Source organism: Salvelinus sp. IW2-2015, unplaced genomic scaffold (genome assembly GCF_002910315.2).
Source record: "Salvelinus sp. IW2-2015 unplaced genomic scaffold, ASM291031v2 Un_scaffold1312, whole genome shotgun sequence".
NCBI classification, from domain to species: domain Eukaryota; kingdom Metazoa; phylum Chordata; class Actinopteri; order Salmoniformes; family Salmonidae; genus Salvelinus; species Salvelinus sp. IW2-2015.
Window position 1 is genome coordinate 271,172 of NW_019942835.1, and position 14,282 is coordinate 285,453.

General features: G+C 45.9%; 1 protein-coding gene across 1 annotated transcript in view; it reads right to left on the reverse strand.

Annotated features, from left to right (window-relative positions):
* Positions 1-14,282, reverse strand: part of bsnb (bassoon (presynaptic cytomatrix protein) b) — a 124,715-nt gene that overhangs the window by 108,969 nt on the left and 1,464 nt on the right. The window contains exon 2 of the mRNA XM_070438955.1: positions 4,560-4,941. Within this exon, the coding sequence (XP_070295056.1) occupies positions 4,560-4,941 (382 nt within the window). The remainder of the gene's footprint in view (positions 1-4,559; positions 4,942-14,282) is intronic.

Consider the following 14,282-nt stretch of genomic DNA (forward strand, 5'->3'; position numbering starts at 1 on the left):
GCAAAGAAGTTGTTTAGTCTGTCTGGGAGCAAGACATCCTGGTCCGCGACGGGGCTGGTTTTCTTTTTGTAATCCGTGATTGACTGTAGACCCTGCCACATACCTCTTGTGTCTGAGCCGTTGAATTGCGACTCTACTTTGTCTCTATACTGACGCTTAGCTTGTTTGATTGCCTTGTGGAGGGAATAGCTACACTGTTTGTATTCGGTCATGTTTCCGGTCACCTTGCCCTGATTAAAAGCAGTGTTCGCGCTTTCAGTTTCGCGCGAATGCTGCCATCAATCCACGGTTTCTGGTTTGGGAATGTTTTAATAGTTGCTGTGGGTACGACATCGCCGATGRACTTGCTAATAAACTCGCTCACTGAATCAGTGTATTCGTCAATGTTGTTGTTTGACGCAATGCGGAACATATCCCAGTCCACGTGATCGAAGCAATCTTAAAGCGTGGAATCAGATTGGTCGGACRAGCGTTGAACAGACCTGAGCGCGGGAGCTTCCTGTTTTAGTTTCTGTCTATAGGCTGGAAGCAACAAAATGGAGCCGTGGTCAGCTTTTCCGAAGGGAGGGTGGGGGAGGGCCTTATATGCGTAGCAGAATTTAGAATAACAATGATCCAGGGTTTTACCAGTCCTGGTTGCACAATCGATATGCTGATAGAATTTAGGGAGTCTTGTTTTCAGATTAGCCTTGTTAAAATCCCCAGCTACAATGAATGCAGCCTCAGGATATGTGGTTTCCAGTTTACATAGAGTCAAACGAAGTTCGTTCAGGGCCATCGATGTGTCTGCTTGGGGGGGAATATATACGGCTGTGATTATAATCGAAGATAATTCTRTTGGTAGATAATGCGGTCGACATTTGATTGTATGGAATTCTAAGTCAGGTGAACAGAAGGACTTGAGTTCCTGTATGTTGTTATGATCACACCACGTCTCGTTAATCATAAGGCATACCCCCCGCCCGTCTTCTAACCAGAAAGATGCTTGTTTCTGTTGGCGCGATGCGTGAAGAAACCAGCTGGCTGTACCGACTCCGATAGCGTGTCTCGAGTGAGCCTTGTTTCCGCGAATCAAAGAACGTTAGTCTCTTATGTCTCTCTGGAATGCTACCCTTGCTCGGATTTCATCTACCTTGTTGTCAAGAGACTGGACATTGGCGAGTAGTATGCTCGGGAGCGGTGCGCTATGTGCCCGTCTCCGGAGCCTGACCAGAAGACCGCTTTTCTGGCCTCCTTTACGCGGTTGTTTTTGGTTCGCCGGCTGGGATCTGATCCATTGTCCTGGGTGGTGGGCAAAACACAGGATCCGCTTCGGAAAGTCGTATTCCTGGTCGTAATGATGTTAGTTGACGTTGCTCTTATATCCAATAGGTCCTCCCGACTGTATGTAATAAAGCCTAAGATTACCTGGGGTACCAATGTAAGAAATAACACGTAAAAAAAAAAATACTGCATAGTTTCCTAGGAACGCGAAGCGAGGCGGCCATCTCTGTCGGCGGATCACTCACACAACTAAAGGCCAAAACAGAAAAAACGTCTGATGAAACTGCAGTTCCTCACAATAAAAATGGCAGCTCTTAAGATTGTTCAATTCAAACCACAGGTTTTCAATGGGGTTCAGTTCTGAGACTGAGATGGCGTGGCAAAATGCAGATTTTGTAGGCAAATATAACCATTTCTTTGTGGATGTTGATGGGGTTATTGTCTTCCTGGAAGATCCACCTGTGGCAAAGTTTGTCCTGGTACTGGATAAAGTTCATGATGCCGTTGACCTCAACAAGGGCCCCAGGACCAGTGGAGGCAAAATAGCCCCATATCATCAACAATCCACCACCATATTTTACAGTAGGTARGGGGTTATTTTCGTTATTTTCATGCGTTCTCATTTCYATGCCAAAACCCACCACTGGTGTGCGAGGCCACAGAGCTCTATTTTCAGGTCATCTGACCAAAACACCGGTTCCAATCCAAGTGCCGAGACCATCTAGCAAACTCCAGCGGTTTACATTTGTTGGATGACATGAAAATAGAGGTATTTTTGAGCATACAGTATAGTATTTGAATTACTTATTTTTTTWAAGTCATTTTTGCTCCATCTTTATCAAGGGTGTCAATKATTTCGGACCCCAATTTACATGCACATGAGGGCGCGCGCGCACACAACATCCATCTTCCCTTTTCAGATGACTAGATGAGCATGGAGGATTGACAATCCTGCAATTGGTTGTTGGCATATCATGGCCATATGTTAGACCCTGTTAATGTCACTCTAAATTGCATGGCTGTCACAACGCTGTTTTTATGCGGCCTCGTCTTCAGCCTCACACCACCAAAAATGGCTGCGTCTCAAATGGCAGCCTATTCCCTATTTAGTGCACTACTTTTAACCAAATGATATTCGGGAATCGGGTGCCATTTGGGAATCATCCAATGAGTTCCATTCCACCAGGATCAGGATGGCACATCATAAATCAACTGTGAGGGGAAGTCAGGGCTGCTGTGTGCTGAACACTAGGACAGTGTCCCAAATGGCACCCCATTCCTWATGTAGCGCACTACTTTTGACCAGAGCCCTCCTATTCTTCCTCCTCCTCTTCCTCCTCCTCGTCATCAATATAGAGCGACACAGACAATGTAATGTCATTGCACCGTAAGTAGATCTGTGCTGTGCAGTAGGCAGGCAGCCACGCAGACCGACTCAGTCCATGGTAACTGGGTTAGAGGTTAAATCTCATGGTCCTGTGCTTTCTCACGGGCTAGATCAAGCGGAACACTCTGCCTCTCTCTCTCTCTCTCTCTCTCTCTGTCTCCCTGACAGCCTGTGACAAGCTCACCCAGGGCTCAGCTAAAAAAAATACCAACACCCACGGACCACACTGCTCCCTCGGTTTCTCTGTCTCGCTTACCCTCTCTGTCTATCTATTTATCTTCCTCTCTCTCTCTTTCTTACCCTCTCTGTCTTCATCTATTTCTCTCTCTTACCCTCTCTCTCTCTCTGTACAGTAGCTCTTTGGTCCCCATCTAATTCCGTTCAATTTCACTCTTTCTTCCCCTCTCTGAACCCCACCTCCGCTCATCTCTACTTCTCTCCTCCCATTCTCTCCTCTATTTCTTATTTTCTCCTCCCCTCCTCATGTATCCTCCCATTCTCTCCTCTCTTTCCCATTTCAAGCCGGGGGCATCTCATCTATGTCTCTTGTCCACTCTTATTTGCACACACTCACTCCAATATATGTTCATCTCATATACAGTACAGTACACACTCTCTGTCTCATCACGCACACGCTCACACACACACACACTCTCTCCCATTCAGTCACAGACACTGAATCAGTCACAGACATCTCCAGAGGGCCAGTGAGTAGTGTGGTTGGAGCTGGTCCTGGGTCAGTGCCCAGTGGATGGCCAGTCACAGTCCCAGGATTAATTACCTTACTGTGGGTTATTTACCTTGGCCCTTACCTGGCCCTCCCAACAGGCCTTGGTCCTCGCCACTGGAGGATTCATCACCATCACCCCACCTGCATTATCTTCTCTCTGGAACACTGACTCACTGAATTGCCCATAGGGCTCTGGGCAAAAGTAGTGCACTAGTTAGGGAATAGGGTGCCATTTGGGATGCAGAGACTGACTTCCTGACTCACTGACTCAATAAAAACCAACCAACCTGACCAAATGACTCTGTTATAACCTGGACCACCGTCTCTGAAACACATTCTACACAACTTACCACATTCTCTAACACCGGACCGCGTTCTCTAAACCGGACCGCATTCTCTAAACCGGACCACATTCTCTAAACCGGACCGCATTCTCTAAACCGGACCGCATTCTCTAAACCGGACCGCGTTCTCTAAACCGCGGACGGCGCATCTCTAAACCGGACCGCATTCTTCTAACCGGACGCCTCTAAACCGGACCCGCGTTCTCTAAACCGGACCGCATTCTCTAAACCGGACCGCGTTCTCCAACCGGACCGCGTTCTCTAACCGGACCGCGTTCTCTAACGCCCTTCCTTAAACCGGACCACATTCTCTAAACGCGACCGCGTTCTTAAACCGACCACATTCTCTAAACCGGACCGCGTTCTCTAAACCGGACCGCGTTCTTCTTAAAACCGGACCGCGTTCTCTAAACCGGACCACATTCTCTAAACCGGACCGCATTCTCTAAACCGACCGCATTCTCTCTAAAACCGGACCGCGTTCTCAAAACCGGACGCGTTCTCTAAACCGGACCGCGTTCTCTAAACCGGACCACATTCTCTAAACCGGACCACATTCTCTAAACCGGACCGCGTTCTCTAAACCGGACCACATTCTCTAAACCGGACCGCGTTCTCTAAACCGGACCGCGTTCTCTAAACCGGACCGCGTTCTCTAAACCGGACCACATTCTCTGTTCCTGAGGTCCTGACCCAAACTCATCAGGCATTGTGAAACATGATGATACACAAACAATATCTTGTATAACTGTTAAACAGGTCTATAACTTTGTTTAAAATATATATCCCCCCCCCCCCTAACAGTTCCACACAGCCGATCAGAAGCAGGTCCTACCTCGGTGAGGTGCGGGTTGGGGTTGAAGCCACACTGGTTGCACACCGTGGATCGGCACTGGGTGCAGGTGCTGCAGTTTGGCTGGTTGTCCTCCGTGGTGCCCGTCAGGTCGGCCGTCTTGCAGACGGGACACAGCTTGCTGCTGGGCATGGGGGCGATCTGGGGCACGGAGTAGGGTGAGGTGGGGGTGACGGCGGGGGACACCGATGGGGACCGTCCTGTCCTGCTACTACCCACGTCCACCTGGAGGTTCTTGCGGGCAACGTGGCTCTGACCCTGCTGCTCCCTCTGGGAGGCCAGGCGGTCCCCCGTCCCAGGCCCAGTCTGGACCCCCGCCTTGGGCCCGGACCCAGGGTCTGTCTGGGGGGGTCTTCCAGAGATGCTGTGGAGGACAGACACACGTTAGACTCTCGCGAGAGGATGTTAGGTTACACCTCAGAAAAACYGGCCTTTTTGGGGTCAAAGATTGAACTGAAACCTCTTAAAGTGTTAAACGGGGAGCAATGATTTTGAATATCACAAGTATCAACATTTAAACACATGTATTTTTTTGGTCATGAATCCTGAATGAAAGGGTCTTGCAAGTTGCCAATTTGCTTTGGCCAATACCAATATGGGCACGAAAAAGGAAAGACTGTGTGAGCTGGAGAAATGGACTGTTTTCTCTTGGTGAGATAAGAGGAGAACAGCGTTTGGTTCCTTCAAAGAGCGGTGAATGTTTTTTTCCCTTTCTGCTTCACTGCTTCCTCTTCCTCGCCCACAGTTTTCAGCCTTCTGACCCCCTGGCAGTGGAAAAGACTGGCTGGGTCTCACATGGCACCCTATTCCCTATATAGTGCACTACTTTTGACCAGAGCCCGGGTCATAAATAGTGCACTAAATAGGGAATAGAGTGCCATTTGAGGCACAGCCTCAGTTTCCCCTACAGTATAGTAGCTCTGGAGATGGAAGGAAGAAGTAGGCAACTGAACAAACACTCGCCCTCTCCATCACACACACACATACACACACACACACCTCGCCAACCCCGCAGTCCGAGTACTGAATCAAGCATGCATACATGTAAGTCAAGTAGTGGTTTGTGTTGAGTCTATATGGAATAAATGTGCTGGTGTCTGCAGCCTATGAGAGGTTTAGATAGTATTGAGTCTTGGGTATGGTAGTGAATTGCATTCACCTATGTTCCTTAAAATGCCTTTCCGGTGAATTGTCTCTGTGGACTTAACGCCATGTCTCTCTCTTGATGGAGAGGGGAATGAAAAGACAAGACGAGAAGTTGGTTTAATCAGACGTTAGCAGCACTAACAACTTCCCCTCTTGTCTCTTTTTCTCTTTCCCAATCTGCCCTCTCTGCCCCGCAGACACCCGCCCATGGATTGGCTACAGCAATTCAAATAGAAATCCTAGCTTTCCGCTTCCCTGTGAGAACAACAACGCTACGCAGGCCTTTGTTTTGATGCTCGCGTCTTCTTCAAAGTCCAGGAGTCTCCATCGGTAGTCAGGACTCTGTTCGGGGAGCACACCACTTCCAGGGCGGGAGAAGGAGATGGAAATGAGGGAAGAGGAGAATAAAAATAGAACTGTTTGTGACAGTGAGTCACTGAAGACGGGCTGAGCAGAGCAGCTGGTTGTGAAGCAACTCAAATCACCTGTTTTTCTCTCTCTCTCTCTCTCTAGGAATCGTTCTGTTCACCTAAGACCTGCTCACAGAAACACTAGCGCTATAAAGGCTCGACAAGAAGTCTCCTCGACAATGTCTTCCTGGCAGTGTTCCGTATCCACAATAGAATCCGTAATAATGAGCCGAATGAAAATGAGCTGAGCTAGGCTCCCGGTTACATCAAATATACATCTACGAGATGTCAAATGTCTTATTAGAAGAGCGTCAAGCCTGTTGTTCTACATTGGGCAAAGTGAGGGAGACCTCAGTCGTAATCCCAATTGGACCCTACCGTTGCATCTTTCCAACGACAGAAAATAAATACACACATTCTGCTATTGAGTGACCAGCATGGTTGTAATACTGACCATCAGCTATCACCGTTCAACTCGCGGAAACCGATGCATTTCTCCATTCCATCGTTTACAATTGTATTACTAACAAACTGCAACTAGTTTGGAAAGGGGTCAAATAAAGCAGTATTAAAAAATATGTTTGGTGGCAACTAATATGTTTTATTTGGGTTAAAAACCTAGTGTTATGCTAATAAAGGCTTGTAGAGTGGAATCCCTTGTGGTCCTGACAAAGCCCAAACCTCAGGCGTTAAACAAACAAAGCCCAAACCTCAGGCGTTAGACAAACAATCACAAACACACACACACACCAGGCATTAAAACATAACGGCAGGGAGCCACGAGTGGGATAGCAGCGCTCTATGGGATAGATCTCCCCATCCACCTCTTCAAAACATCCACCAGTGAACAGCACTCTTGTTGAAAGCAAAGCACCTTGGGATTTTTGCATCTGTTGTTATTAAGCAATGAGAGGAAAGGCAGGTGGTTTGCTTTATCCCAGAGTGAAAAGTATAAACGCTTGGTGCAACTCTCTCCGATAAGCGTCGCTCTGAGTCTGATGCCAGTGGAAGTGAGTAGGAAGCAGAGCCTTTTGTTGGTGTGCGGTGAGAGTGAGAGAGCTAGGCTCCGAACCACCGTGCCAAATACCAATGCTTACCTACACAGCTCAACAACGCATCTGCAGTAGGCCCGCCGATGTACAGTCTGTGCAGCAATTACCTTCAGTGAAGGCTACTATAGAACACAATATTCTGAGTACAGACAGATATCTATGTTCTCAGTCATTACAAATGAATCCACTGTGTGCAGTGTATCCTCTCAGTACGGAGGCCTCTACCCTCGCTGCACATTTTCAACGCGGATAATAATAGACTCATATAGGCCATTTAGCAGAGACTTCTATTCAAAGCACTTTACAATCATGCGTGCATACATTTTGTTTGTATGAGTGACCCCGGCGGGAATCGAACCCACAGTCCAGGCGACGCAAGCGCCYCGCTCMACCYACTGAGCCACGGAGYAAATTGACCAAGACACAATTCCGGTACYGACAGATATTCAGACACTGTCGGAGGTACAACCCCAGCTGCTGTACTCGGCACACAGAGCTCCTCCGGGAAGAGACAGACGGAGCTGACCTCCTCAGCACCAACACAGGGCTGTGCTCACTAATGGCGCTTCATGTGGGACCTTTTAGCAGTGAATTATTCCAATCTATACGGAATATATATTGAAATAAATGGACAGGCAATTACCATTTCCTTRATGAACATGGTCAGTGGCAGGGAACTCAATATTTCAGCAGCAGGAGATGGTGCTGGGGTGTCTCTCAAATGTTACCCTGTTCCCCTTTATAGTGCACTCCTTTTGACTCGCAGGTGCTGAAAGTAGTGGAACTATATGGGGAATAGTGTGCCGGTTGAGATGCAGACCGGGTTTCTCTGACTCCCTCCCATCTTTCTCCTGATAGAGGTAATAGTCTGGAGAAAATCTCACACCCCAGAGAGTTTCTTAGTTTGTTCGTAGATTTACATCATCCCCTCTGTCTTCTACTGGAAGGGAAATGTCTAGCCAGCTGAGAGTGAGAATTAGATTGTCTCTCTCTCTGTCTGTCTGTGTGTGTGTGTGTGTGTGTGTGTGTGCACGAGAAAGAGGGATAAGTAGGAACGTAAGAGTGAAGGTCTCGATGTGAACGCAATACGTGTGCACAACATGTTCAGTATTGTGAATGCTCTCCGTTCCAAATATCCGTGTACTGTATGTTTGTGAGATTCCATGGCAGTAAACTGGGAGTACATACATAGGCCTTTATGATACAACCACCACCTATCATCACTATCAGCATGATCAAGTCAACCCCTGATGCTCTTTTCACTGTGGAAACAACACCACGGATCCTTCAGAGACGAGGTGAAACGTCACAAAGGATAAATAACGGTAGGGAAGAGCTTGTGTGTTTATCACAAATGACCCCCTGTTCCCTTTATTGGGCCCTGGTCAAAAGTAGTGCACTACATAGGGAATTAGGGCACCATTTGGGATGCAAAGGATACAAATGCTGATTAGCAACAGCTACTCCCATGGGCCTTGTGGATGGGGTATCTGAGTAAGCCTAGAGACACGTGGTTGTCTGGCAGCTACAGCTTGGAGTGCTTGGGTTCATATCATAGACCTCTGTTTTTTCTCTAGGCCATTTCTACGACTACTGCTTAACATGACCAGATGTTCAGCTAAATGAAAAATGCACTCTGCATAGTGCAATCTATGCTCCCATGTGCTTCATTGGCATTTTCCACCCTCATCACGTCTGATGAAGACCTAGGTGTGAAAACGTTGCCAATCAACTTCAGTGGCTCAGTCACCACACACACATGGCTTGCATCCCAAATGGCACCCTATTCCCTATATTCTCTATGGGCCCTGGTCAAAAGTAGTGCACTATATATGGAATAGGGGGCTATATGGGACGTGGATTTAGGTCTCACCTCTGTTAGGCAGTTTGTCGGGAATGTGAGACGAAGATAGCAATGAGCCTTTAAAACCACCTACTGGGCTTTTTTAATGAAACATGGTAATGGGTTTCTATCTCCCTCGCCCTCTCTCCCTACCTCTCTCCTTTCTCTCTCTCCAGAGAGACGGCTACACACATATATGTTGCAGTCTCGCACCGATTGATTTGCCATGGGCTATTGGCTGAGATATCACCATAAAACATAGCCACGGGAAAATGCAGAGCGAACAGCACCAACCGTCAACCCATCTGTGGTTGTCACAGGCTGGGTGATTTGTGATGTACATGTAGCACCACCCAGAGAGACAGAAATTCACTGATATGCGAGGAGGAATCTGAATTGACGTTCACAGAATTCACCTACTACACATGCAAAAATAGGCATACATACCGCCTGGACTAGCCTCCTGTGATCCAAAGGGTGTACTTCACTGAAAGGAGGGGCCCATAGGATTTTTGTGGGGATACCCCGGACCCCCCCCCCCCCCCCCCGATGGCATTTGTGCATGTTATAAGCCATGGCAAAAATGTTATAATTATAGGAGATTTGCAGTAAAACTGCAACATCTTCTTGTAGCCTCATGGCAAGATGTGTAGAATACCAGGAAATTTTCTTTAAAAATGCAGAATTTTCTCAGCCTCATCGCAAAATGTGTAGAATAGCATGAGATTAGCTATAAAACTGAAAATGTTTCTCTCTGCCCCATGGCAATATGTGMAGAATTGCAMGAAATTAGCTTTCAAACAGCAAAATTTTCACTCAGCCTCATMGCAAAGCATGTAGAATAGCATGACATTAGCTATAAAACTGCACATTTTTCTCTTTGCCCCATAGCAAAATGTGTAGAGTTGTAGAAAGTTAGCTGTTTGTTTCCCCCAAAATCACATATATAAATTATATACATTTACACACTACTGCGACTAAAAGTATGTGGAGACCTGCTCGCCGAACATCTCACTTCAAAATCATGGGCATTAATATGGAGTTGGTCCCTGTTGCTGCTATAACAGCCTCCACTCTTCTGGGAAGGCTTTGCACMAGATGTTGGAAAATTGTTGCGGGGACTTGCTTCCATTCAGCTACAAGAGCATTAGTGAGGTCGGGCACTGATGTTGGGTGATTAGGCCTGGCTCGCAGTCTGTGTTTTAATTCATCCCAAAGGTGTTTGATGGGGTTGAGGTCAGAGCTCTGTGCAGGCCAGTCAAGTTCTTCCACACCGATCTGTACAAACCCTTTCTGTATGAACCTCGGTTCGTGCACYGGGGCATTGTCATGCTGAAACAGGAAAGGGCCTTCCCCAAACTGTCYCCACAAAGCTGGAAGCACAGAATCGTCTAAAATGTCATGTTATGCTGTAGCGTTAAGATTTCCCTTAACTGGAACTAAGGGGCCTAGCCCAAACCATGAAAAACAGCCCCAGACCATTATTCCTCCTCCACCAAACTTTACAGGTGGCACTATGCATTGGGGCAGGTAGCGTTCTCCTGGCATCTGTCCAACCCAGATTTGTCCGTCGGACTGCCAGATAGTGAAGCGTGATTCATCACTCCAGAGAACGTGTTTCCACTGCTCCAGAGTCCAAAGGCGGGTTTCAATGCTCGGACATTGAAACCCATTTCATTAATCTCCCGACGAACAGTTCTTGTGCTGAGGTTGCTTCCAGAGGCAGTTTGGTAGTGAGTGTTGCAACTGACAGATGATTTTTACGTGCTACGCGCTTCAGCACTCGGCGGTCCCGTTCTGTGAACTTGTGTGGGCTACCACTTCGCTGCTGAGCCGTTGTTGCTCCGAGACATTCCACTTCAAAAGAAAGACAATTTTAAGAACTGGAAAGGTGGCATCCTACAACGGTGCTACATTGAAAGTCACTGAGCTCTTCAATAAGGCCATTCTATTGCCAATGTTTGTCTATGGAGATTGCATGGATATGTGCTTTATTTAATAAACCTGTCAGCAATGGYTGTGGCTGAAATAGCCAAATCCACTAATTTGAAGGGGTGTCCACACACACACATACATACATACTGTACATACATATATACACACACATATATATATACAGTATATATATATATACACACCTTTATATATATATATATATATATATACACACACATATACACACAGTACCAGTCAAAAGTTTGGACATGCCTACTCATTCAAGGGTTTTTTCTTTATTTTTCCTATTTTCTACATTGTAGAATAATAGTGAAGACATCACAACTATGAAATAACACATATGGAATCATGTAGTAACCAAAAAGGTGTAAAACAAATCAAAATATATTTTGTATTTGAGATTCTTCAAAGTAGCCACTTTTTGCCTTGATGACAGSTTTGCAAACTCTTGGCATTCTRTCAACCAGCTTCATGGGGCATTCACCTGGAATGCATTTCAATTAACAGGTATGCCTTGTTAAAAGTTKATTTGTGGAATTTCTTTCCTTCTTAATGCGTTTGAGCCAATCAGTTGTGTTGTGACAAGGTAGAGGTGATATACAGAAGATAGCCCTATTTGGTAAAAGACCAAGTGTTTTCTTCAAGTGCAGTRGCAAAAACCATCAAGCGCTATGATGAAACTCAAGACCCAGAGTTACCTCTACTGCAGAGGATTTTTTCATTAGAGTTAACTGCACCTCAGATTGCAGCCCAAACAAATGCTTCACAGAGTTGAAGTAACAGATACATCTCAACATCAACTGTTCAGAGGAGACTGCGTGAATCAGGCCTTCATTGTCAAACTACTGCAAAGAAACCATTACTAAAGGACGCCAATAATAAGAAGAGACTTGCTTGGGCCAAGAAACACAAGCAATGGACATTAGACCAGTGGAAATCTGTCATTTGGTCTAATGAGTCCAAATGTGCGATGATTGGTTCCAACCACCGTGTCTTAGGTGAACGGATGATCTCCGCATGTGTAGTTCCAACCGTGAAGCATGGAGGAGGAGGTGTTATGGTGTGGGGGTGCTTTGCTGATGACACTGTCTGCGATTTATTTAGAACTCAAGGCACACAACCAGCATGGCTACCACAGCATTCTGCAGGGATACACCATCCCATCTGGTGTGCGCTTAGTGGGACTATCATTTGTTTTTCAACAGGACAATGACCCAACACACCTCCAGGCTGTGTAAGGGCTATTTGACAAAGAAGCAGAGGGATGGAGTGCTGCATCAGATGAACAGGCCTCCACAATCACCCGACCTCAACCCAATTGAGATGGTTTGGGATGAGTTGGACCGCAGAGTGAAGAAAAAGCAGCCAACAAGTGCTCAGCATATGTGGGAACTCCTTCAAAACTGTTGGAAAAGCATTCCAGGTGAAGATAGTTGAGAGAATTCCAAGCGAGTGCAAAGCTGTCATCAAGGCAAAGGGTGGCTACTTTGAAGAATTTAAAATATATTTGGATTTGTATAACACTTTTTAAGTTACTACATGATTCCATGTGTTATTTCATTGTTTAGATGTCTTCACTATTATTCTACAATGTAGAAAATAGTAAAAAATAAAATAAAACACTTCAATGAGTAGGTGTGTCCAAACTTTTGACTGGTACTGTATATACAGTGCATTCGGAAAGTATTCAGACCCCTTGACTTTTTCCACATTTGGTTACGTTACAGCCTTGTTCTAAAATATATAAAATAACAAAAAAAATCCTAATTTATCTACACACAATGCTCCGTAATGAAAATAAACAAACTAAAATATCACATTTACATAAGTATTCAGACCTTTATTATTATTTATTCAGTACTTTGTTGAAGCACCTTTGGCAGAGATTACAGCCTCAAGTCTTCTTGGGTATGACACTACAAGCTTGGCACACCTGTATTTGGAGAGCTTCTCTCATTCCTCTCTGCAGATCCTCTCAAGCTCTGTCACGTTTGATGGGAAGCTTCGCTGAACAACAATTTTCAGGTCTCTCCGGAGATCTTCGATCGGGTTCAGGTCCGGGCTCTGGCTGGGCCACTCAAGGAGTGGCTGGGCCACTCAAGTGGCTGGGCCACTCAAGACTTGTCCCGAAGCCACTCCTGCATTGTCTTGGCTGTGTGCTTTGGGTTGTTGTACTGTTGGAAGGTGAAGGTGAACCTTCAACCCAGTCTGAGGTCCTGAGTGCTCTGGAGCATATTTTCACTAAGGATCTCTCTGCACTTTGCTCTGTTCATCTTCTCCTCAATTCTAACTAGTCTCCCAGTCCCTGCCACTGAAAAACATCCCCATAGCATGATGCTGCCACCACCATGCTTCGCCGTAGGTATGGTTCCAGGTTTCCTCCATATGTGACACGTGGCATTCAGGCCAAAGAGTTCAATCTTGGTTTCATCAGACCAGAGAATCTTGTTTCTCATGTGRCTTTAGGCACCTAAAAAAAAGTGGGCRGTCATGTGCCTTTTACTGAGGAGTGGCTTCCGRCTGSCCACTCTACCATAAAGGCCTGATTGGTGGAGTGCTGCTTAGATGGTTGTCCTTCTGGAAGGTCCTCCCATCTCCACAGAGGAACRCTGGAGCTCTGTCAGAGTGACCATCGGGTTCTTGGTCACCTCACTGACCAAGGCCCTTTTCCCCCGATTGCTCAGTTTGTGATATCAGTTTTTTGTGATATCAGATWTTTTTTTGCAAAAACAKAATAATGTTTTCACTTTGTCATTGGGGTATTGTGTGTAGATTGATGAGGATTGTTTATTTATTTTTATACATTTTAAAATAAAGCTGTAATGTAACAAAATGTTGAAAAAGTGAAGGGGTCTGAATACTTTCTGAATGCACTGTATATAAAGTATATTATTTTGGAGGGTTGGAGGGGGTGGCCTTCACTACCCTATGCGTTCTGTCTCAGACAAGGCTTACATACAGGTAAAATAAGCCTATATACTGTACATACTACATGCAAAATACAGGCAGCGCTATCTGCTGATGGTATTCTGGTCTTCAGCTTGTGTTATCCAGTCACAATGATGTTAGAGACCATCAGTCTGACAGTTATCTACACACACAGACAGACAGGTCTTCAGCTGAGCATCCTGTGTGTGTGTGTGGTGTGTGTGTGTGTGTGTGTGTGTGTGTGTGGTGTGTGTGTGGTGTGTGTGTGTGTGTGTGTGTGTGTGTGTGTGTGTGTGCGCGCGGTGTGCGTGTTAAAAAATTAATAATGAGTAGCAAATTAATATTAATAGTAAACACACAGTAGGCTAGG